This window comes from Carassius gibelio, chromosome B11, assembly GCF_023724105.1.
Source record: "Carassius gibelio isolate Cgi1373 ecotype wild population from Czech Republic chromosome B11, carGib1.2-hapl.c, whole genome shotgun sequence".
NCBI classification, from domain to species: Eukaryota; Metazoa; Chordata; class Actinopteri; order Cypriniformes; family Cyprinidae; genus Carassius; species Carassius gibelio.
The window spans coordinates 10,347,069-10,374,334 of record NC_068406.1 but is presented as its reverse complement, the minus strand read 5'-3'; the positions used below and the strand labels follow the sequence as shown (position 1 = coordinate 10,374,334).

Genomic DNA, 27,266 nt, shown 5'->3' with positions numbered 1-27,266 from the left:
ATTGTTCTTACAAAAATGCACCAGTTGACTTCAGGAGGCTTTTATTAATCCCCCGGAGCCATATTGTGATGGATGAACTTCTATTATTGGACATCTATTGGACTACTGAATATCAACACCCATTCACTGCCATTATAAAGCTTGGAAGACCCAAGACATTTTTTAATATAACTTTGATTGCATCCGTCTGAAAGAAAAAAGACATACACCCCTAGGATGACTTTTGAGTGAGTAAAACATTTTCATTTTTGGGTGAACTATCCCTTTAAATTTGACTTAAGGTCATGCTATGTTGATCGCTGTAAGAGCCCTGCTAAATAGTTCTCAAACATTGTCAAAATACCAAGGACAAACGTCAAATAACAACAAATGACACTGACAATGAGAAACATTAATAAGTCAGTGTTGACTGACATGAATTGATGTATACTGCATTTACTAGAAGCCATTTTACAAACAAACTGCATGTACTCAAGGCCAGCTTACAAAAATGGATAACCTAGTGTAACGGACACAGTACCTGGACATCTGAGTCATTTATATGGTCTTTTGGTTCAATCTTTCACCTTGTTTTCCATTTGAACGGGCTTGTGTTGAAGGAAGCCTAAGGATGTTTCAGCCCACAATGTCTACTGCTGACTATGAACCATGGTGGTTAGTCTCTAATGGTACGGGCGGCAGCTCATAGGAATATTTATGCCTAATGATGTTCTGTATGGTTAGATAATGGGATAGATTTCATTTCCTTTTATCCCCCCACTTTTCTTTTTGATGAATGGTGCAATCTCCCTTTACCCACAGGAGCTGTATGAAGTTGTGTCAAGAACACAGGCAAAAGGAACTACTTGGTTGCTTCTATGTGTAAATATTTAAGACATACAGCAGGTTGCTTGTAATGTGACTTAGAATATAAGATATAAGGGATCAAACCAGCACAAATAGAAAGAGATCAGAATTTAAAATATCTGACCAAAGACACTATATAGGGTGCAATAAGTTAAATCGATTCAAATCCCCTTGCTCTAGCTCAAATCACACTCTTCTTGGTACTGCTTTACAGTTTTGATCCCAATCATTTCTTAATGGCCCATGAAAACTGGCCTCTAACCTTTGATTCCCAAGTGAGATTTACCTTCTTCTGCAGGACGTTTATCTTGCGTTCCTTGACTTCCAGCATGTCTTTCATGTCTCTGATCTCCCCGGCCAGTGTTCCCTTCTCCTCTGTCAAGTCTTGCAGTTGCTTCGTCTTCTTATTAAGGAAAGACTCCTTCTCCTCCAGACGCAATCTAAGAGCGTCCACCTAAACAACACACCATGTGCATAGAGCTCATGTAAAGCAGGTGAGATGTGTCTTCAAGTGCTTATTAAGATAATAATAATAATATTGCATTTTAATTTAAATATCATATAATACTTTACAAGAACACACATAAATGTAAGGGACACGAGCTGCACCAAGGTAAATGTTAAAACTTAATAAAAATACAAATAAAGAAGTAAAATAGGAAAATATTCTTAACCTCTGTTTGTAGGATGGCAGCGCGTTGCTCTTTGGCAGTGAGGGACTCTTTGAGCACTTCAATATGCTGTTTGCAGTCTGAATTCTGATTATTCAGAGTTTCCAGTTTTGTTTGTAGAGCTAAAAGCTCAGACTCTTTTTTTGAGAGCTCCTGCTTGAGCTGGTCAATCTGGAAGAGATCGAGAAAGCAGGAACAGAGAAAGAAAATCTTCTGTTATTTATAGGACAAGGAAATCATTTAGGACTATCTAGACTAATTATTTTTTTAACGAATCAAGTCATAAAATGTGTTAGTCAGCAATGTTTTTTTAATAGGAGAGCTGACATGAGTATGGGAGTTTTCTTCTCTACATCTGTTCTCTCCTCACATAAAAGATGGATTTCAGAACGCAATCCCCATTTAATATACATCAGCCATATCAATTATTGATAAAATGAGTTCTAAAAATATCCCAACAAAAACCCCAGCTTATTCACAAGCACGTTAGATACAGCAAAGGCATGACACAAAATAATACCCACGCACATGAGCACAAAAATCCACTAACCAATGAGATTATTCTGTCAAGAACCAAGCCATCAAAACATCATTAAATATCAGTTAAAAAGAATAAAGTCAGAATCCCAATGTGCATCTGTCATATTTAGTATGCATGTGTATAATTAGCACACAGCCAAACCTTTGAACATTGTTTGTTAAAGTGGCCTTGATAGCAGTGTCATTTATTTTTTTTATATACAAGTATAGCATTTATTGATATGAATAATTCATATAATTAATAAATATAACTAATTTATTAATAATAATCAGCTCTTATTTTTTAGAGATTTCTTTTGAATTTTACTTACAGTTTTAGCAATTCTGTTGTGTGATTTTTATGTATATACTCTGAACAAAATTATAAATGCAACACTTTTGTTTTTGACCACATTTTTCATGAGCTGAACTCAAAGATCTAATACTTTTCTATGTACACAAAAGGCCTATTTCTCTAAAATATTGTTCACAAATCTGTCTAAATCTGTGTTAGTGAGCACTTCTCTTTTGCCGAGATAATCCATCCACCTCACAGGTGTGGCATATCAAGATGCTGATTAGACAGCATGATCATTGCACAGATGTGCCTTAGGCTGGCCACAATAAAAGGCCACTCTAAAATGTGCAGTTTTACTGTACTGAGGGGTCCGGGGTGGTCCAAAACCAGTCAGTATCTGGTGTGACCACAATTTGCCTCATGCAGTACAACACATCTCCTTCACACAGAGTTGATCAGGTTGTTGACTGTGGACTGTGGAATGTTGGTCCACTCTTCTTCAATTGCTGTGCAAAGTTTCTGGATATTGGCAGGAACTGGAACACGCTGTCGTATACGCCAATCCAGAGCATCCCAAACATGCTCAATGGCTGGTCTCAGATGATCTTGGAGGTGAAGAGCTGAATGTGGAGGTCCTGGGCTGGTGTGGTTACACGCGGTCTGCAGTTGTGAGGCTGGTTGGATGTACTGCCAAATTCTCTGAAACGCCTTTGGACATGGCTTATGGTAGAGAAATGGACATTCAGTTCACAGGCAACAGCTCTGGTGAACATTCATGCAGTCAGCATGCCAACTGCACGCTCCCTCAAAACTTGCAACATCTACGGCATTGTGCTGTGTGATAAAACATTTTAGAGTGGCCTTATAATACAGCCTAAAGCACACCTGTGCAATAATCATGCTGTCTAATCATATGATATGCCAGGTGGATGGATTATCTCAGCAAAGTAGAAGTGCTCACTAACACAGATTTAGACAGATTTGTGGACAATATTTCAAAGAAACAGTCCTGTTGTGTACATAGAACACAAAGTTCAGCTCATGAAAAATGGGGGCAAAAACAAAAGTGTTGCATTTATCATTTTGTTCAGTGTGTGTGTGTGTGTGTGTGTGTGTATATATAACTTTAATTTATATTTCACTATAATTTTAGTAGTTTTTTTTTTTTAAGTTGAAGTTTGTCATCTAATACTTGTATTATTTCACCTTCATTTCAATTACCAATTTTTTTTTTTAATAGTTTTACAACAACACTATGGACAGCACACTATTTTCAGTTCTTTTTTAAAAACAATTTATTTATTTATTTTTGGCTAAAACTACCCAGAAACTCTTATGCAATCTATTGTTTCGTGATGATTCTAGACACAGTGCCCAACGCAATGCGTGGTAGAATTACTGGCACTGGGAACTGTGATTCAGCCAAAGTTTGTGAGGGAAGAATTTCTAATAAACCTACAGCAAATACACTGAAGAGATTTGACAGGAAACACTGTCAGCACAGCCATGAGAAATATTAACACAGATCCTACAGACTCTATTTTAATACTGCTGATTCCAGCATTACTCAGCAAACCTATCATTACAATTCCACAAGACATCCGCAAGGATGTTCTCTGCCACTTCCCTGACACTGGAAACCCTTTACTGCACTTAAACATTCATGAAAAGACACAATTATCTATTTGAAAGAAGATAAGTATGGACTGATAGCGAAATTTTCTTTCAACATTTTCTTTCATTAACAAGGAACATGATATTCAAAGTGAGAAAACAAGGGTGGAACTTTTATCTATCAAGAATTGATTGGATTATGCAAAGTGTCAATTGCAGTGGAGGGGTTGAAAAACATGAACAGTACAGTTGTTTCAGTGACAAAGCAAGTTTTCACATTTTAAAGCAAGATTAGAAAGATAAACATTCAAATTTGGAACAAGAAAAAAAAAATCTCCAACAAATTATCCAAAAAAAATTAGGAATATTTATTAAGAAAGTAAGTAGGGTCAATATTGATTTCATGTTTACTTTAAACAAGAAATCTTGCTCATATAATGTAAAATTACAAGATTCAAGCCAAAATATACATCTTCAGGCTGCTAGCAATAATTAAAGGAACAGTTCATCCCCCAAAATTGCTCAAATCACCTACGTTTTGGTATGCTGTTTAATGCATGGCTTCCAGAAGACTGTGTGGACTTTTTTATGATGGTTTTTGCAGTTTTTTTTTCTGCTCAACAAATTAAATAACAGCATACAGGTTAACAAACACATGAGTGTATCCCTTTAAAAAAAACACATAGATAATAATAAGAATTATGCATTTTTACTTGATCAGTTACCTAAACTCACAGATTTATTTGTGTCTCTAGCGGTTTATAGTTTAAACTCCTTGAAGAAAAAGTTTACCTTGGTCTTCATGAACTTGGAGTGATTTTTGTAGACCTCCATCTGTTTGATCTCCTCCTCCCGATCCTCCGTGTTCAGCAATCCATTCGCCTTTAACATCTGTATCTCATCCTCCAGGTCTCGAATGTTGCGTTCCAGGGATGCGATTTTGGTGTCCTGGATAAACAATTTAGTGGAAAAATTAGCGACGCTGTGCTCCATCATCTTAAGCTAGTATGACAACTTTGGTGCGATTCTACGGACGGAAGCATGCCAAACCCAATTCCCAACAGATGGGATCAAAACAAGAGGAAGACTGGGATATGCGAAACTCTAACGTCTTGCAGCATCGCCAGTGAGTAGCTGCAGTACTGCTGCATAGCCAAAGCAGAATCTGTGTCTCTCATGCTAATGGATCAGCATGTAATCACCATTTGGTAGTATTGAGCGCACATCCAGCCTGGGTGGAGAGAGACGCTCTGGGAAAGCGAGCTGTGCGTGTGCCTCTTTGGACTGCGAGACAGAAAGTTGCAGTGTTGCAGCTCCTTCGGCTTTTTAAATAAATAATACAACGTCTCTGGCATTAGCTGTGGTCCATCTCCCATTTAGACACAAGAGAACGTTTGCTGTTCCTTCTCGAGTGCTCTCTACGGTAACCCGCCCTTCCTGTCCGCTCTCTCTCTCTCTCTCTCTCTCTCTCTCTCTTGCACTCACTCTCTCATCTTTTTGTTTTCACAGACATCAATAGGCCTTTGAAAACCATCATCCCTTTTCCCGCATATTGCACACAGAGAGTCAATTCCTTAAAGGCAAAGCGTGAGGCTTATCATCAATATTTTGAAGGCTCTAAACTCTAAATCCTTCATTATTTAAATGCAATGTAACATTATACCTTGTGGCGCTACGGAAGATAATATCCATCATCAGAACATAAGCAAACAGATCACATTGCTCTCTTTTCTGTCATCCTCTCCCACGCCTGCATTCATGCTATGTGTGATGTAAACAACTCCACCTGTTCCCATGACACCGGAATCAACATCCCTGCTCAGCCAATAGGGAGAGAGAACAGTACGAGTGATGCTAAAGGTTAAACGAGCAATGGAAACCAGTACAGGTGGAGCATCTTTTGCGCTTTGTGGTTCGAGGAAAATGCATCAGCTGAATTAGCGAAGTTACACTTTGAAATAGGAGTCTATCACTTCACCACTGCATCCATGTGGCACAAAATGCTTTTGAATGCTGGTGAATTCTGGGTAATATTTAGCTCCAATCAGAGTGGACCAGAGGGGTGTGTGCATGCATTGCATGAGCTCATGCTTTATTTTTAGAGCGGTGTGTAATGCTTTTGCTGGCAGGAGTTGCTCTGCCTGTGAGCGCACAAACCCACTTACTGTTTCATTCAGCCATTAAAGCAGCATGCTGCAGTGGCTTTGCCATTAGACATTTCTCTTGTCTTTCTGGACCATTTCTGTTTGCCTTTTCTGCCTTTTGTTTGACCAGAGCATGCCAAATACAACTACTCTCTCTAATGACAATACTAATTATATTTTAAACTATTCTTTCATGTTTACCAAGGCTGCATGTATCTGGCCAAAAATACAATAAAATCAATCATGTTGTGAAATAGTATTGAAAACCGCTATTACACTTTAAAATGTAATTTATTCCTGTGATGGCAAAACAATCCATAAATCTAGTCTTCAGTGTCACATGATCCTTCAGAAATCATTATAACATGCTAATCTGCCACTCAAGAAACATTTCTTGTTAGCAATGTTGAAAAAAACAAAACAAAACTGCTTAATATTTTAAACTAATATTAGCAGCATTTACTTTAAAGAGAAATCTTTTGTGACATTCTACAGTCAAAGCTAAATTTATTTAGACACCTTCAACATTTCTCACATTGCCAGAGTTTATTCGCTATAGTTTAGAAAATGGTAATCGGATATGACAAGAATTCAGAGTTAAACTGTGTCAAAACAAATTCATCTTGATAATGTCAGATAACTTTGATAGAAAGATAAGTAATGAATAAGGTTGAATAGCTGTCAGCTGTTAAAGTTAAGTACGCAATTAGATAATACCAATTTAGTTCAAACAGTTACTAAGCAATGCTTAATCTGATTATTTAGTTCAGTCTGTGGTGTCAAAAATCACTTTAGCAATTAATGAAAAAAACACTTTAGCAAAACATGGTCAGGTCAAAGTGCCTGAATAATTTTTGGTCCCAAATGTTTTATCAATTTCTTTTTGCAGGTAGTCAGAATTTTGGGGTATAATATGTCACAGTTCACTTTATTGTGCTATCCTCACTTGCATGAATGAAATATAGTGTCCTGCACTCACTAGTAAAAAAATATTAAACAATTCTATCTTGTGTCTGAATCATTTTTGATTTGATTGTAAATGCATTCACTGTCACGTTTGATCAATTAATTGCATTCTTAAATTCATTATTTAAAAAAATCTTACTGGACAAACTTATGAACAGTACAGTTTATATATATAGAAGAGCAAGAGGCGTATATGATATAAGAAGCATTCACAGATGTTTACCTTCATCTCTATAATAGTCTGAAGAGCTTTCGTTTTTCCAGGGTCTGGGTGAAGCTGGTTTCTCCGATGAAGCTCCTAAAGAAAAACAAAGATTATAATCAACATAATCATAACAAACACATACAGTAACACAAAATTGAGCAATACACTTTAGTAATGTGTTGATGTGTTGTTTTTAGTGCGAAGTTCAAATAAGTAAGTAGACTACAGCAGATGGAAGTGAACCCCTTTATTGTTAAATGGTATGGTTCTTCTTGACAGAAAGGAAGCAGCAACTCCACTCTTTCTGATATGATTAGTGTAAGTACAGGTGCCTCTCAGGGCTGTGTAAGTTGGCCCTTACTTTTTATATTATATACAAATGAAGGCAGAACTATCGGTAGGAATAATTTTATTATTAAATTTTCAGATGATACGGCCATACTTAGTTTACTCTACAACAAATCAGACATTGGTATTTACATACAGGAGATAGAGGAGATGGTAAAGTGGTGCAATAAGCATAACTTGCTCCTTAATGTTAATAAAACCAAAGAAATGATTTTTGACCCTAGGTCTATAGGCGATCAAAGCCCTATCATAATTGAAGGAGTACCGATTGAACAAGTAACAACATATAAATATTTAGGAATTAAATTAGAAAAACAGTTACAGTGGTCAAATCAAGTGGAGTTTGTTTCCTCAAGAATATGTCAGCGTCTATATTTCTTGAGGAAACTAAGAGTTCATGGCATTGACAAGGATATTATGTTATTATTTTATAATGCAGCTATTGAGTCTATTGTCAGATATGGTATGGTAGCTTGGTTTGGTAACCTGTCAGTTAAACTAAAATCACAGCTCCAAACATTGATTAAAAGGGTGGGAAAAATAATTGGACGAGTGCCACCGACCGCTCTTAATGAGCTTTTTGAGGAGGCGGTGAGGAAACAAAGTAAACATTTTTTTTACTAACGATCCAAATCATGTCCTCTACAGTGAGTATGAGATGATGCCCTCAGGTAGAAGGTACAGGTTACCAAACTGTAGACTGAATAGGTTTAAATTTTCATTTGTTTCTATTAAAATACTGAATAAGAACAAATAAGGGGTGTGGGTTGGTGGTAAATTATGTGTAGGGGATGTATGTTGTGTTATATGTATATTGTGCATCTGTTATCCCGAATGCCCCAGACAAATTTCTCCGTCAGGAGACAATAAAGGCAAATAATAAAAAAAAAAATCCATTACGTAGAGAGCTATTATGTCAATCCGCTAACATGATTTACTTCTAAAAATCTTAATTTTAATCTGCATTCTTTGAAATTTTTATTGTTTCATTCTATTCCCTTTGAGCCCATAGTGAATTATCTGAGTGGTTGGCATGGATCTCCTCATGTTTTTCCCTTGGCTTTAGATGACTCAGACACCATATGCTGTTATTGTCCTAGTTGCATCTAACTATCTATCTGACGATTATGATGGCAAACCACTTAGCCTCAGATTGCTCCATGGCGACTGCTCCTGAATTATTATATTACTCTGCTTTCAATGTGTTGCATGTTCATGATTGAAAACACTTATTCTTGCAAGTTTACATCCATTACTGAAGTCCATTTTTAAGTGGCATGATGCTCCACTTTCATCTGAAAAGTCTGAGTAGAACCTGATACCTCTCTCAGATGGAGGTTTTCCTTCTCCTTCTGGTCTAATATCACCTCTAGGTGTCCCAGCTGTGCTTCAGCCTCTGCGATACGCCTGGCTCGCTCTTGCTCTTCTTCATCTGACGCTCTTCCTGAGGCTGATGGAAGTCCTTTACTCTGCAGCATCTCCAACAGCTTTTTTATGGACTCGTCTCTAGCTCCTAGCGTCTGCTTCTGCGTCTCAATCCTCAGCTCCATCTCTTCCAGTGTCTTCCTCAAGAGAAAGAGCTCTTTGGCCTGACGGTCGTGTTCCGCTTGGAGTCGACGGAAGTTCTCCTCGGTTAGCTCGATGGTGGTGAAGTGCTCGCCACCACTGGCCCGCGACCCGCTCTCCTGCTGGAGAAGATGGTTGAGATCACGTTGAGTCCTCAACTCATCCTGTAGGGCCTGGATGGTCAACTGGAGGTGCTAGAAACAAAGGAAACAAAAGCAGAAATGAACAAAACAGGCACTGGGATTCTCATGTAGACAATAATCAGAAGGTATCCTCAACCAGACCCATTCAGAAACCCATATATTGATATCAGAAATTTTAGGTTTGATTTAGAAAAACGGTTATATAGACCTCACTGTGATGCATAAACATATTGATGACAAATTAAATAAATTAGTTTAAGCTGAAGTACTAAAAATACAATTTGAGCTGAAATAGAATTAAATAAATAAGCAAACAAAACTAATGAACTCGACAAAAGCACATAACAAAATGACTAAAACTTCAACTAAAACTATTAAAAACTGTTTTTGGTCATTTAAATAAAGTAATCAAATTAAATATAAATGTCAAATTAAAAATTATAAACGTTGCCTTGTCAACTAAAATGAATAAGATTAAGTTGAAGTAGCCTACTAAAATTACTAGCTAAAATTGAAAATTAATAAATAAAAAACTATTAAACATAACAACAGCACGTAACAAAATTGCTCAGCTTTAAAATCTAAATGAAAGCTGCAGGTGCATCTCACTAAATTAGAATGTCGTGAGAAAAATGTATTTCAGTAATTTAACTCAAATTGTGAAACTTGTGTATTAAATAAATTCAATGCACACAGACTGAAGTAGGGTAAGTCTTTGTTTTTTATAATTGTATGAATATAATTAATTTCAATACACTTGTATGTACATTTTGGCACTCTAGATGCTAATAAACAGAACTGCACGCATCCAGCAGAAGTAAATACTAACCAGAGCTACTTCTCCAAGTTTTTGTCTATGGCGATTCAAACAGGTATGTTACTCTCCGGCGGTGACAAGCCGAACAGTCTACATCAGTCCAAAAATAATCACTTATTATAAATGTACCGTTGTGATTTGGGATAAGAGAAACAAGCGATTTGAAAGATGAATTTATGATATACTTGCTCATTATATACATTTTGCACATTTTGAACACAGAAAAAATAATAATACTAAAACAAATGATTTGGCGAATGAAATTTCACTTTGGGTGGGCTAGAAATTATATTAAAGCACTGCTGTATTGTACCTGGTTTGAGTACAGATTACAAATTAAATGGTTCAATTTTGCATTCATAATTCACAATGACTTCTGTATTCCATTTGATTGCTAATTAACAGTGAGATCATTATTAAAAGGTTAATTTATAGTAGCTAAAAATTAAGTAGCCAATTTAGCAATATCTGGATCATGTATATTTTAGTGAAGGAATCCAAATGAAGGATACAGCGGGAAAACCACAGTGAGGTCTATACAAGAAGAGGAAACAGGAAACAATAAGGTTTCTCTTGAGAAAACATTAACTAATAACTCCTTAAATAAGGTTAACGACAAAAAAAAAAACAAAACACTGTGCTAGAAATAGTCACAAGATAATGAGGTTTTCGGGTCTACATGGCACATGTGGCGCCTTCGGCAGAAGGAGAGAGTATATGGGCCCAGAACTGGATCAGATAATCCACACTCATGTCAGGAAATTTAGATCATTAAACATCCTTCCGCTATCACAAACAGAACACACAATTCTGACAGAAGAACAGGTTCAAGGATCACAGGCATGCTTTTGGTCAGGATATTAGTAAAAGAACCAACTATTCAAGGCCGGCTATACCCCAACTTAGCTTATCTTGAAAGGAACATGGAAGAGAAGAGAAGGGAAAATGTTCCTTTTTGAGGCTGTACTTATATAATGATCTGATCCATTTAAAAGTGATAATTAAAATAGCAATGGTCTCAGATCAAGCTAGGGATGCACTGACATAACATTTTTGGCTGACTTGCAAATGAAATTAATCAATTAATTAAAGCTAAATGAAAATATTTCTTACAAAAACAAAACTGGTAAAGATAACAAAAGCAAATAATAATATTTCAAAAACTTAAATTAAACTTTAAAATTGAAAATATATATTTTTAATATATTAAGTTTAGAATAATATAACCCTGCTCTTCATCAAAAACATTATAAAATCATGTCCCGTTGAAAATGGTAACTGAAATCTGGTTGAAACCTAGAAATTAAAATGTAAAATAAAATAAAATAAAATAAAATAAAATATTGGCTGTTACTGGTCACGGTTATTGTGCATCCCTAGTAGATAAGACAAACACTCAAAGAAACCCATGAGATCTGAATCTAGGGATCAGGTTTAGGGTACAATCTGGTTTTGTTAAAAGATCAGGGACACATTTGACGCCAAGCGTGCGGTACCATGTTCTGCACACGCTAGCGGTGGCGAACATGACAACAAACCTTTGTTCTCCTGGCGTCCAACAGGTGCTGCATGATTGTGGAGTGCAACAAAACAGAAACAATGAAACACAGCAGAGTGAGTGCAGAAGCAGATGGACTAAGCAATGACACACAACAAAAACAAACTGATAGCATTATTCAAAGGATTCAATTAGAAAGAATAATGAGGCATTTTACATTCAGGTCACTGCATACAAACACAATGCTAATAGATAAACCATAACAGAATGGAAAATACAATTAAAGACCAGAGGAAGTCATAAAGCTAATGTGAATGATCATTCTGGAAAGATGTCAGCTATCAAATAGGATAAATGTGCTGTGATTTATTTGTGTTGTGGCTTTGTAATGCCTTCCTTTGACCAGCAGAGGGAAGAGGAGTGCTGTTTCAGACTCAGGAGTGAAGTGTGAGCTGGCTTGTGCCAGCCTGCCTTAGTTCCAGAACAACGGGCACTCAGTCTTACGTAAGAAATGCCGTTTTGGGCTGGTACACTTCTGCCATTATACATTCCCTCCACACACACACACACACACACACTATAAACACAGAAGACTCATGCAAGCTGCTAAAACAACATTTTATTGTGTTTGATATTTGATAATGCATACAAAGTGCACATAATGCATATATACACACACACACAAGCACAAACACACATAGATAGATAGATAGATAGATTGTAAATTCATGTCTTGTCACATCTTGGTCACATAAACTGTACTTACACTATTAAGAAAAAAAACATTCTGTTTTATATTTTTACAGTGTAATCAGTATTCTATTTATTAAAGCCACGTATGAGTTAAGACAGTGTTTTTAAACATTTATCAATATGTTTCAGTTGTGAACTTATGATCATCTTTTCTTTTTAATAGTTGACATCTAAGTATTTTTGAATTTCATGGATCATAAGTCATCAAAACTTGGACAATATTGGCCACAGATGCAGAGATTTACTTTAAAATTCACCAAGCTGATTGCTCACTAAAATCTCCCACAGATCAGGTTTTCATGGCATTTTAAGTCTTAATTTAATGTAACAAAGTGGTTATATCTACGTGTGATACTTCCCTTTAGTCTTCCCTTTAATGCCATTATAATCTGATTCTAGAACTTGCATGAACACAAGAAGCGGGATTCATCGAATGAACCAATCACAGCCAAACATAACCAGTTATATCAATCATATCCTGATGGAGACATTGCCTCCTCTCAACAGAAATAGAATTTCTTTGTCAAATATGCCCTGGGTGTGGTCTTGGCAGGTTTTTGTTAGATTCACGTATCCTTATAAATGTAACTACAGTACCAATATTCTGTCTTTAAAAAGAACTCATTGGCATTTATGACTCTTTTATGTGCTGATACTGTGTCGTCTGCACTCATTACCTCTTAAAGAATCGAATGCAGCTGTAGGGAATCATGTGCATTTACCGCAGGCACATTAGCAAATGAATTCAGACTCCTTAAACAGACACACATTCACGCACGACTGCAAGCAAACACATAAAATCAAACACGTGCACTTGTTTATCCCAGATAAATGCTACGGATGCACGTGTAGATATAAATGGCACACATTTGAAAACAGAGGAGATGAGACTTTGGCTAATTCAATTTGTCGACCGAATAAACTCTATTTTTTACAGCTCTATTTCTGTTGTTTTCACTCTTGCCAGCATAGATTGTGTTTCCTTCAGGACAGGACGTTTACTGAGGACACAGGACATGTGTCTATCTTTCTCTTCTGTCCATCCATCTCCTTCCCGATTTCTTATCCTCTCCTCCTTCTCTTTCCGTCTCCAATCAATAATCTTTCTTGGCTGGCAAAGATTTCAAGGAAATGGTCCAAACATTCCATTTGCATAATTACAACAGTTTGCAAAGAGCCACAAAACGGCGGCCGACAAAACTCCTTTTCTTACAGCCGGAGATATATGGGGTTGCTAATGAAGTGCATTTTAAGGGGCCACTCACCCAAAAATAAAAAAATGGTACAATAAAAGAACTTTCATTCTTGGGCGGACTGTCCCTTTAAGAGCATGAGGTTTGAGTAGAGTTAGCTGAGTCATTCAGAAGTGTTCAACTTTCATGTTGTGTGTGTGTGAGGAGCTCTCAGATGCACTGAAGCATAGGCAGCCATGAATATGTATCCCATACTGCAGCGCGTGATGGGGGGGAGGGGGGGGATCGAGCGGAGGAGAACTGGCAGCAGGAATATTCCAAAGCATCCCTGAGGAAGCCCACATCACTTCCTCTCCCGCTCATTACTCATTACCCCCCATTATTATCACAAATGTTTCAGCTTCATGCATCCAAGAGAGAAACTATTTTTCAGTCAATTTGTCATTCTGTGGACAAATGTAATTTCTCTGCATATTGAATATTTATGCTGTGTTTTAAACATCTAAAAGAGAGGAAAAAAACATGTATAAAAAACGAAATGCTGCACATGTTTTGGACATGGTGTCATAGCACCATAGTATTCTTTTAAGTGTCTTGGAGTAACATGTACACTGTCATTCATCAGTGTTTTTGAAAGAAATTAATGCTTTTATACATGCAAATTATTACTTTTGTTTATGCATTCAGTCAAAACATTTCTAATGTTACAAAAGATTTCGATTTTCATTAAATGCTGTTCTTTTGATTTTTCTATTCATCAAAGGATCCTGAAAAACTGCATCATAATTTCTACAAAAAATATTAAGCAGTTTTAACATCAATAATAATGAGAAATGTTCCTCAATTCAGACAATTTGAATGATTTCTGAAGGATCACGTGACACTGAAGACTGTAATGATGTAATGAGTAATGATGCTGAAAATTCAGCTTTGCATTACAGGAAAACATTTAATTTTAAAATATATTCTAAAAGAAAAAAAACTGTTTTTTTTTATTTGTAATAGTATTTCCGCTATTACAGTTTTTTTAATGTATTTTTAGTCAGATAAATCCAGCCTTGGTGAGCAAAAAAGACTCCAAAATTTAAAAACACGTACCGACCTCAAACTTATAAACAATGGTCTAAATAAAAAATTATATACAAGGACAACTTTACCTTAGTACTAATTAGTTGTACTAGAGTTAGTACTAAACAAGAAGTGTGAAGAACAATAACTGGATTATTTTGCACTACACTACAGGCCTTATTCATAAAACACAAGAAGAACAAATGTATGTCTTAAGTAATCCACAAACTGAATCTGGTAATTTACATGAGAAGGCTTTATGAACAAATGGCTTTATGATTTACAAATAAATCCACAATGTTGTTGATCTTCATATTATGAACTGTAATGAGTTCTTGGTCTTGAGAAGTGAACAATCAAGTTAAATGTCCAAATCTTTGCTTGCTAACCAGGGCAAATTTCAGGAACACAGATCAGCTGACATACACCAATAGTCCGTATGCACACACACACACCTTCACATCCATCCCCATGACAGACGCTTCATCTTTCTGCACAACATCCATCAGCTCAGTCCAAATGTGGAAATGTTTGGCTCTGGCTGTCAACCACCACAGTAAATGTTACTGCATCTCTAACCGAATGATTACATTGAAAGCCAAAACAACAGCTGGGATATGAATAATAGTATTAAAGCATTCAATTTTCACCAAAAAATAAAATAAAAATCTACCTGCATTGTTAGTCGAGATGTTATAAATCACAAAGTTGTACATGACTATTTTTCAATCTCCTTGAATGAAATTACACATTCAGACGTGTTACACTTTTTTTTTTTTTGATACTGTACCTTTAATCCCTGTTATGATTACCTTACCAGCATACTTCATTCAACATGATGGATCAGAAGCTTAATATGTAAATGTACCTGGTCAAATGTTAAGCTGTTCATGCTGTGACAGGACTATAGTGATAATAACTAATTTTGAGTGGAAAATACATGAAATAATTTACAATAAGACTGGTAATGCATGTTATGACAGTGAAATGATTTATTTTGATTTCATGCTCCCTTGAAACTAAATTTAAATCATCCAGAGGGACAGGATAGATTAAAGCAATAAGCCCCAAGAAAATTTGGCCTAATTAAAAGGCAGTGAAAGAAAGAAAGAAAGAAAGAAAGAAAGAAAGAAAGAAAGAAAGAAAGAAAGAAAGAAAGAAAGAAAGAAAGAAAGAAAGAAAGAAAGAAAGAAAAATAATTTGTAACTGGAAAACAATGAAAAGGATTTGATAAAGAAACTTAAATAAATACTGACAAATTTGTGACACAATGAAATGTGAGTGAAAAAAATCTGTAAATATAAATAAAACTAACTAAACAGTGATACATTTGTGACTGGATCATGATGAAAAGGGAATCAATAAGAAAAACAACTGAAATATTAATTAAAAATGACAAACAATGCTATTTTTACTGGACCACAAAGAAATAGTTGAAAAAATATATATATTAATTAAAATAAATAAATAATGATAGATTTGTGACTAGACCACGATGAAAAAGGAAATAGCTGAAAAAGTAATTAAAAATACTGGACCACAAGGCAAAGGCAGTGAAAAAAGAAAACGAGAAGAAAATATTTCATATTTAGATACTTGCCAAAGCCACTAAACACCTCAGGGATTATCACTGCTGCGTGCTAGGACACAACAAACGCTCTCTCACACACACACACACACACACAGGTACACACACACACACACACACACCATTGCTCAGCAGTACATGCTAAAGATCAATAACCACAATCTGTGCCAGAGCAGCTGTAGTTAATTTTCTTCCCCACAATCACCCACCACGCACAGACACACACACACACACACTTATTTAAAGTCTCGTTATTCACAAAAATCAGTGGCTAAAAAACTGCCTTTCTTTTCTCTTTCAATTCTTCACTCGTCTATCACAGTCCGTTGTTTTGCTAATCTGTCTTCTAATTCCCTCCGGCCACTACTTCCCCTCGCAAATGTGCTTTTCATCCAATCCATCCATCCCTATTTAGTTTCCTTCGCCGCTCTAGACTGGTAATAGCAAGGAATGCATGCAAAAAATCACTGATTAAAAAATCAGTGTCTCTGCCTTGGATTTAGTTTTAACAATTAGTTTGAACAGAGAAAGAATGCGATGGCAAATCATTACTTTGTTAGCCATGACAACAGGGAACAGAAGCCTAGCTCCTCCCGATTCCCTTCTTTTGGCTTAGTCATGCTAGAAACAGTACAAAGAGACAGATTTCTCACAGAAAAATAGGAGAAATTGCAAATATTTCATGACAGAAATGGAAGAGGTGCCTTTTTAATCTTTCAGGAGGCACCTTTTTAGAATGATTTGAAGATTTGAAGATCAATGATTATGAGATCATTGTTTTATTGTAGGTTTTGAAATAGGTTAATGAAACACAATTTTGACCAACAGCTTTAAAGAGTTTGGTCTTTCCTCTGATTCACTTACATAATCAGTTTTTTTTTATTTATTTTTTTGTACCTGCTTTAAGATGCTTAAACACACTTGAAGAAAAAGCTAATTTACTGTAGTCTAGAAGTTTTTTTTTTTTTTATGCAGAACTGTACCAAGGTTACTTGAATTAATTGAAACAATTGTTTCATTCTTTATATAAGATGCTAACAGCATGCAAATAGCTTTTATTTAAATAAATAAATACATACATACATACATACATACATAAATAAATATGCATGATCTCCAGGATTTTCAAAGTCATGTGATCTTTCAAAAGATCTTTCATGCTGATTTGATGCTCAATAAATATTTCTTATTATCGCTGAAAACAGTTTTTGGAAACCATGGTACTTTTTTCAATATTTCATGATAAGTAGAACGCTCAAATAAAATGTATTTGAAATAAAAATATTATAAATGTCTTTACTGACCCTTTTGATCAATTTAATGCATCCTTGCTGAACAAAAGTATTCATTTACTGCAGACATCAAATGTCAAATGATGATTTTTGTTTTGTCAGTTTGATGGACGTTGCCACTACAGTCTGGATGGTTGAGGTTCGAAAGCTGTTGCATGTTAAACTGGCGCAGAGAGCCGTAAGCTTCCACAGACCTCTGGACCAGATGCCAAAGCTAGCTCTGTGGAGAGTCATGTCTCAATTACAGCACATGCCCACGCTAGCACTGTGGATGAAATGAGCAAGTTCATTTAAATGCTAATATTCTGGTTGTATAGCATTAGATTACGCCCTAGATAATTTATAACAGCACAGAATGTCAGGTTAGATTCTAATTACCACAAAATGGATTGTACTAGATAGCATCATGTAAGCCTGAAAATACACTCTGTGCAGGGTTCTTGTAGTAAACTAAAATGGAAACCATAAAAACAGTTCATTATTTTCAATAAAACAAGCTTTAAAGGGTTACTCCACCCTAAAATGACCCCATGTCATTCCAAACCCTTAAAGGGATAGTTCACCCAAAAATGAAAATTCTCTCTTCACAGCAGAAAGCTTTATTCATCCTCGGAACACAATTTAAGATATTTTGAATGAAAACCGGGAGGCTTGTGACTGTCCCATTGAGTCCCAAGTAACTAACTCTGTCATGGTCCAGAAAAGTATGAAAGAAGTCATCCGAATAGTCAATTTATCATCAGTGCTTCAACTGTAACGTTATGAAGTGAAGAGAATACATTTTGTACGCGAAGAAAACAAAAATAATGACTTTATTCTACAATTAGTTTCCTCTGTGACTCTCCGTATCACCGTAGGGACATTTTGAACACAGACAGCGTATGTTGTTCTGTGTTAGCCGCGCCACAAGGATATGTTTTCTATGTGTATTTACGCTTTGATTTGACAGAAAACAGCACATCTGTGTGGAATGGTGTGCGGTTGAACCACTGATGGCAGGAGGAGTATTCTGATGATGTCTTTCATATTTTTCTGGACCTTGACAGTGTAAGTTACTTGGCAGTCAATGGGACAGTCACAAGTCTCCTGGTTTTATCCAAAATATCTTAAATTGTGTTCTAAATATGAATGAAGTGATTCATGACAAAATTTCCATTTTGGGGTGGAGCATCCCTTTAACTTAAATTGTTATTATCATTATTTTTAATCTTAAAATTATTTTATTACAGCTTTTTTGCAACATTTTTCGTTTTCATTTTTTACTTATTGTAATAAAATAAAAACCTAAAATAAAATTCAGAAAAACTATAGACATTTAAGACAATAGAAATAAAATAAAAAAATTACTGGTAAAAACATTAAAACACACAACAAAAATTTAATAATTAGTTCAACCAAAAATGAAAACTCTGTCATTAGTTACTCAACCTCAAAACCTTTTCTTTTTTTTTATCTCCAGAACACAATCTGAGAGCTTTCTGACCCTCCATAGACAGCAACACAACTGACACATTCAAAGCCCAGAAAGTTAGTAAAGATATCATTAAATAGTAGACATTCAATAATAATGTTATGGCGCTACGAGAATACTTTTTGTGTTCAAAGAAAAAAAAGTAGTGAAAAAAGCGAGTGAACATGCATCTAAGACTGACACAGAAGGGAAGAAGAAAAGTGTTCGTTTGTTGTTGTTTTCTGTGCACAAAATGTATTCCCTAAACTTTGAATCACTGATGTAATGGAATATTTTAATGATGTCCTTATTACCTTTCTGGGCCTTTAACGCGGTCATACCCTTGCTGTCTGAGCCGAGAGTCAGAAAGCTCTCGGATTTCATCAAAAATATCTTTATTTGTGTTACAAAGATGAAAGAAGTTCTTACAGGTCTGAAACGAGATGAGGGCGAGTAAATAATGACACAATTTTCATTTTTGGTTTGAACTAACCCTTTAAAAATGGTATTATTCATAAATAACTAAAACTGAAATAAAACTCAACTAAAATTAAAATGAAAACTGATCAAAAAATTATTCATAATATGAATAAAAACTATAATCACTCTGTGGTACCGTAAATGCGGTTCTGAGATGCTAGATGACAACAGAACAGTGGTGACTGAAAGTGAGCAAGGTTTATTAATTTTAAGCATTAAATTCATGATTTAAATCTAGTCTTTCCATTAGCTTTCTCAGTCATGCTGAAACATGCTGTGTGGATCATTATTCTCTTCGACACCATCGTGTTTAAACACAGGCCATCAAATCTTGTTACTGTACAAATCAAAAACAAGTCAGCCTCCACTAATCCTTTTTGTATTGGCTTTCTTTCAGGCACCCGTGGAGCCGAGAAATTGAGAAAGCAGAAAAAGAAGGCAGAGAAACAGAGGAGGAGACAGAGAGAGAGAGAGAAAGACCTCAAAAATAACCAACCACACTTGAGCCCATAAGACATTCTCACTCATCCGTTCATCTCACCTCGGAGTCCTGAGCTACAAAAGAGTCATTAGCACCAAGCGCAAGCCACCCAACGGATGAACCCAATCATTCATCAAAGCCCAGATATTAACAGCACGGAAACCATCAATCTAAGATGAGAGGACCGTTTTAGGAGAACTAGACTAAGATCAAGAGGTTGCTAGTCTATTTACATCAATACCTTTTCTCAACCCACTGACCAAAAGGATTTACCAGACTTAATGGAAAGTCAAGAGCAACATTATTACGACCCGTTTCAGATTATTTTTGTTGTCTCAAGACCTCACTATGATGCATGTTTAATTCAGCGAGCTGCGTCTACTTGTAACTTTGAAATAAGATTTGTATCAAATTCTGTGTACTGTAAATAATGACTCTATCACTCTGGTGATGTAAAAGTCAACTTGAGCACATTGTATTTATGGGATGCAGCATCCCATGTTCTGTGCTCTAGTTGCATACTGCACATTTGGCAAATGTAGTATGTCAAGAGTATTTCATTCATAAAATCTGCATACTGGGCATGGTATACTATGCACAGTATGCTTCATATGGCATTCTGAGCCTCCAAAGTGATACCCTTCCCTGATCAGCATCACTGCGGCCCACCCTTCACCTGCCCACCTCCAGAATCACAGCAGGAACATGTGGCCACGAGGAGGGGTGTGAAAATGAAGCACTGTTAACAGCATGTGATGCCGTGTGTCTGGTGACCGCTGCTGTATAATCCTGCCTGCCGTGTCTCCTTGTGAAGCCGGCTTCTTCAGTACATGCACAAGTGTCCTTGAGGTCCAGACGTGCTGGGTGGACTAGGCCTAGTGTACACTATAAGACTGAAGGTCAGCCCAAAATATTGAGAAAATTCTTGAAATTGATTAGCACTTATTACAAAAAAAAAAAAAAAAAAAAAAAATACCCTTCCATCTTATTACAATCTTTGCTCTTGCAATTTCAATGGCTGTTGTTCACTCTCTTGCTTGCAGAAATAGGGTAGATGGATATCTAACAAGTTTAATATTTATATATTTATTGTAGTGTCCAGAATACTAAAAGCATAAAAAAGAAGGCAATAAAGGAGCATTTGCAGAATATATACAAAATTAATGTTAAATATATATGATGATAAAACAGTGTTGGTTAAGGAAATATATTTTTAAATTGAAAATATGATTTGTTTAAACCTTAAAATGCCCAAATATATTACCGTATGTACTTCGAGGGGCAAAAATGTTAATACATTTCAAAATTATGCTAACTGTATGATGAAAAGAGGAAATCTATTTTTCAAATTAAAAATATATTTTGTTTAAACTTTCAAATTCTGAAAGATATGATTAAAAAAGGTTGATTAAGCCAATATATATTTTAAGTATATTTTTTTAAAACATTTAAATGCTAAAATATATTACAATGTGCACTTTGAGGGACAGAAAATAATTTTGTAAAGTAAATTTACAATTTAATATATATGATGCTGGTTAAGGAAATTATAATATATAAAAATTATATAATATAAATATATTAAAAAATCTATACTAATATACAAATATAAACAGAAAATACCAATCATGAGATTATATAAATGTATAATTATAAGTAAAATAGTAGACTTATTGTAATGATAACTGTCAGGTAAGAACATTTTATGTTTATGGTTAAGCTGATGCAAACCATTTTATTTGTACCTACATTTTCATATCTCTTCTTGGATATTGTGCATCTTTTGGATCGTTTTTGTTTGCATATTTTGTTCATAAGCCTCTTTGAAAAATAGTCATGAGTCATTTTACATTTACATTTATGCACTTGGCAGATGCTTTTTTTTTTCAAAGAAACCTACACTGCATTTAAAATACACATTTTATGAACGATTTCCGGCATTTATATTCAAATAAACAGGTAAACAAATACATAATAACATGCATACAATGTCTGATCACGTAATCTTAACTCCAAGGGCTTCATAAGAAACCTCTTGCATGTCTAATCTTGTAACTTTCCACCACAGGGCACTAACTGTGTCACGGTAGCACTGTCACTGGATATGTACCTACAGCTCTGCTAATGTCCTTTCCCATTTTCTGGGCACTGCACGAACACACATACACACGCCTGCACAGGTGTTTGCTGGGAGCTGTGGTGACACCATCCTGATTTAACCTTGAGGACTCAGAAGAAGGGACAGTATCATGCAAAGGAGAAATGAGACACACACACACACACACATATTTTCACAGATTGGCTGAGCATAAGCCTGTCTAACTTGCATATCCAATCTCATTTGTGTATTTCAGTGTCCCTGTTCCAGTATCCCCTGCATTGTAACCATGATTGCATTCTACGCCACACATCTGCTCCTCAATAATGCTTGCAATAATTTTATATTTATGCAAACTAGATGCAAGGTGATATTCTCTTTTAATACAGAGCCATGAAATAATCAGAATATGCTGCTTCTTACATTTATCTTTTGAGAAATACCTGCTAATCTCAAATATGTCTCCTCTGGAGTTTCAGGAAAGATCTCAACACTGTGCTCAGATTTAAAGAAGGATTATTATTCACCTTTTTATGTGTAATATGCAATATAAGTCTTAGGTGTGCCCAGAATGTGTCTGTGGGGTTTTAGCTCAGAATGCCCCACATATCATTTATTATATCATTTTGAAAATGCCTATTTTGGGTGAAAGCAGGACAGTTGTTGTCATGCATGCATATTTAAATGCAAATGAGATGCTGCTCCCCGCCCCCTTTTCCACAATAGAGTTGTGCCTTTACAGCTCGTTCCTCAGATACTCTGCTAAAAACATCTGTTTGATTTTGATTATCATATCTATCATACAGAAATCATGTTACAAACAATATAAGTTTAAAGGAACACTCCAACTTTTTGGGACTTTAGCTTATTCACAGTATCCCCCAGAGTTAGATAAGTCCAAACATATCTTTTTCATTTCTGTGCGTTCTTTGTAAGTGTTATTTGACGCACCCACCGCTAGCCTAGCTTAGCACAAAGACTGGATGTAAATGGATACTGTTAGCATAGTAATCCCATTAAGTGACAAAATAATGCACTAGTTGACGCGCTAGTTGATGGTTCCGTAAACAAAACAAGTGAAAGTGCTAGACGTGACTCGTGATCATGGCTGACTTTGAGGAATTGTCAGACTCAGAGGAATTTTACTGTGTATCAAACCAAGATCCAGAACCATATAGTTTTGAGCCAGAATACACAGACGAGGAGTTACAAACTTTGGAAGCTGTAAGACAAGATGTCAAAGGGAGAATCAGAACGAACACAGACTGGTGCTGTAAATGTGGAACATGCCAACCTATGCCAACAGAATCCGAGTGCCTTTGTTGTAATGAATGGGACCGGGTATTGCCATCAATGTCAAGGCTTGATGACAATCAAAATATTTGCGTCACTACCATGGAAGATTTCTCTGCCCTAATACACCCGGCAGTTGTCATTTTTTTTCCCATTGTGACAAGATCAACTGGAAGAAACGGCCCATGCCGAGTGAACCTAATGGTCAGCTGTCCACCAAGTAAGTGATTTTGTTATAATGATCACGAGCAGTGTGTTGATGGCAACACAATAATAACAATAAAGGGGATACACAGAGCCCCTATTCACGTAATAGTGTCACTACTAAGGTTAGATTACATTAGCATGGCACTGTTACAGTATGGCTAATGTTAGTCATCTCAAAACATAACGGAACACTTACCGCAGCAACAGGTGATCCAATTTGTCCTGTCTTTATTATCGATGGGATGGCTGTATCCTTTAGCACACGTTTCATGGTCCTTGTGGCAACTTGCATTTTTTCCAAAATAGTCGTCTACAGTAAAATGTTCAGAGCAAACAAAATACTTTGTGATGGTGTTTACAGGTGTGTTTGGATCTATTTCCAGAGCAAGTAGCCATTGATTCATCAGGTCAGCGTTTTGGGTTGGAATTCTATGAAACATCATAGTATTACCTGGTCTCCCCTGTTTATTGTCGCAGCTTTTTGCAATACAGCAAACACCCATAATTGTACACTATAAATTTACTATCTAGTAATTGCTGACTCTATTACTCCAACTCTGAGCGAACTCTGCTCCTCACCAAGGCGCGTTTCGTGTGCTGCGCTAATCACTCCGCCCAAGTATCCACTCCGCCCAAGTAACGTTAGCTGTGCTCCTACACCTAGTGAGAATATAGTTCCCAGTATTTATACGATTAAAAATGGTCTCTGTCTCATTAAGCCTTGTTATTTGTACACGCTGTGACTATACAGATCACAACATGTAAATAGGAAAATGTTTGCATTATTTTGTCACTTATTGGGATTACTATGCTAACAATATCCATTTACATCCAGTCTTTGTGCTAAGCTAGGCTAGCGGTGGGTGCGTCAAATAACACTTACAGAACGCACAGAAATGAAAAAGGTATGTATGGACTTATCTAACTCTGGGGGATACTGTGAATAAGCTAAAGTCCCAAAAAGTCGGAGTGTTCCTTTAAACTTCAAATTTTCTGGTCTGATCTGGTTTTCTGAGCTCACACATCCGAAGCACGTGCACAGAAATCTGTGTGTCAAAAGCTTAATATACAGATATAAATAATATAAATAAATCAATAAATCACTGCTCTCTTGTCTCCTCTGAACCTGGGACTCTAAATGAGCCTTGTTCAGACTGTCAGCCCAAATCTGATTTTTGTGCAAATCTGAAATCTTATCATAATTAGATAGTCTGAAGGGCAACAAACTACATGAAATCCATTTGGATCTACATTCATATGTGGTTTAAAATCCAATTCAAATCGCATTTTTGTAGAAAATATAATACATTTCTTTGCAGAAACAAGCTTGTGTTGTTGCGAACTTTAAGTCAAGCGGAAAAAGACAATCAGTCTATCAGACAATCAGTCAGTTACTGTCCACCAGATATGCACAAAATCGGATTTAGGCTGACAGTCTGAATGAGTCTATAGTGTTCTGTGCTCGTCAGTGCAGTCAAACACAGAAAAGTTAGCATGCTTTGCTTGTACTTTCACCATGCCATTATAGAACTGGTACATCGTTGTTGCTTGTGAAACACAATGGCAGCACCAAGGGTGGAAATGTGCAGATTAATAGGCAGTAATATTATAATAAGATATCCTTTCTACATTATTTTTTCACAAGCTTGCCGAGGAAGTCTCCTTTTTTATATTTCCTGGGTTGGTAGATGGAATTACAGCACATATGTCACATATGTCACATTTAATAGTAACATATGTCACATATGTCACATAGTAACATATGTCACATATGTCACATTTAATAGTATTAGCATTTAATAGTACAGATAAATCTTAAATCTTAAAAATTAAGGTTTCAAAAGAGAGTTTTCGCAATGATACCAAAGAAGAACCATTTTTGGTTCCTCAAGGAGCCTTTCAGCGAACAGTTAAAAAAAGAACCAGTTAATGTAAAGGACATTTTTAATAATCTAACTACTTCTATTACAAAGAACCTTTTGGGTGATGAAAAAGTTCTATGGATGTTTTTTTATGGATCCATCAATGGCAAGAAGGAACCTCTATTTTGAAGAATACAGTACATGAGAAGTAAATCTCCTGAGCAATGAGTGTGACTTTATCCTTTTCTTCCAGGCTGTATTTGCTTCAGGTCATTCAGGTTATTTAGATGTCATTTTGTTCACTGCATTTTTTTCTTAAATAATGTATTTGCCCAGGGCTTTTATTAAGCCACTACAACGTTAAATTGGCCTTGTGTAGAAACTGACCTGTTGATAATCAACTTCCTCACAAGATTCAGTTTCTAGTGACCTAAGACAGAATCTTCAGCAACACTCCGCCATATTTTGCATCATCCCTTCTTTCTTCAGTTTCATTATGAAACCCATTTTCACCCCAGGACTGCTAGTTTATGCATTCTGTAGTCTTCATCTTCACTGGTGCCTTTCAGACATACAACATGAATACATGAACTGGAGGGTTTTTATCTAGAAAATGTGATAATAATTGAAATGATTCACTAGTTCTTTGCAAGGAAATTATGCTTTTTAGTCAAATAAAATTCTGCAGAGTAGAAACTGAATATTTCAGCAAATGGCATATTCCAGCTATTTATTTTAGTTAAATTAGTCTTAGTTTACTTCTCTTTTCTAACAAAACAGATGTGCAATATGCAATGACACATTACAAGATTTGGGGAACTGTTCTCTGTTCTGAACTGTTTTCACATCCAAATCTCAAAAGGAATTATGCAAAACAGGCAACTGCACAAACATGGTCAAAACAGTGCATAATGATGTTTGCACAATCTAGCCACCTGAACTGTCTCTTGAAAATGCATAAAGTGCATTTGGTTTCACTGTGCATCAGGAAATAGGTCTCTTCACTGTAATTTGATCAATAACTGCTGCCAAAATCACTAGAAAATGTTCACAAACATCTCTTTTAATTAAACCACACCAATAACTGCGGTAGGCAAATGTACTTTTGTGAACAACACAATAAGCCTAATTTGCATGGAAAGGAGGACTGTTGTGTTTAAATGAATGGCAATGATTTAATTTAAATACGAATTGAAACCTGGTTTAACTCAACTGAGAGTAGTTTAGTGAGATGAATGCGAAACACAACACAACTGACCACTTAGCAATACAATATAAGTAAATTTCAATGTGAAATATAGATGCATCTCAATAAATTAGAATGTTGTGGGAAAGTTAATTTATTTCAGTAATTCAACTCAAATTGTGAAACTCATGTATTAAATAAATTCAATGCACACGGACTGAAGTAGTCTTTAGCTCTTTTAATTGTGATGAGTTTGGCTGACATTTAACAAAAACCCACCAATTCACAACAAATTCTCAACAAATAAGAATACTTAATAAGACCAATAAAAAAATGTTTTTAGTGAATTGTTGGCCTTCTGGAAAGTATGTTCATTTACTGTACATGTACTCAATACTTGGTAGTGACTCCTTTTGCTTTAATTACTGCCTAAATTCGGCGTGGCATGGAGGTGATCAGTTTGTGGCACTGCTGAGTTGGTATGGAAGTCCAGGTTTCTTTGACAGTGGCCTTCAGCTCATCTGGATTTTTTGGTCTCATTTCTCATCTTCCTCTTAACAATAGCCCATAGATTCTCTCTGGGATTCAGAAGTTTGAAAACTTCTCATCTGGAAAGAGAAGTTTGCACCACTGGTCAACAGTACAGTTCTTCTTCTCCTTAGCCCAGGTTAAGATGCCTC

The 27,266-nt window shown here is 35.9% G+C and overlaps 1 protein-coding gene across 6 annotated transcripts in view; it reads right to left on the bottom strand.

Annotated features, from left to right (window-relative positions):
• Positions 1 to 27,266, bottom strand: part of erc2 (ELKS/RAB6-interacting/CAST family member 2) — a 56,716-nt gene that overhangs the window by 22,292 nt on the left and 7,158 nt on the right. For 5 of the 6 annotated variants that reach the window (XM_052569389.1, XM_052569390.1, XM_052569392.1 and 2 more), the window contains exons 3-8: positions 11,676 to 11,702; positions 8,934 to 9,371; positions 7,282 to 7,356; positions 4,741 to 4,896; positions 1,521 to 1,688; positions 1,133 to 1,300 (exon numbers count right to left, since the gene is read on the bottom strand). In XM_052569389.1, the coding sequence (XP_052425349.1) occupies positions 1,133 to 1,300; positions 1,521 to 1,688; positions 4,741 to 4,896; positions 7,282 to 7,356; positions 8,934 to 9,371; positions 11,676 to 11,702 (1,032 nt within the window). The remainder of the gene's footprint in view (positions 1 to 1,132; positions 1,301 to 1,520; positions 1,689 to 4,740; positions 4,897 to 7,281; positions 7,357 to 8,933; positions 9,372 to 11,675; positions 11,703 to 27,266) is intronic. The other variant, XM_052569391.1, reaches the window with a different exon arrangement.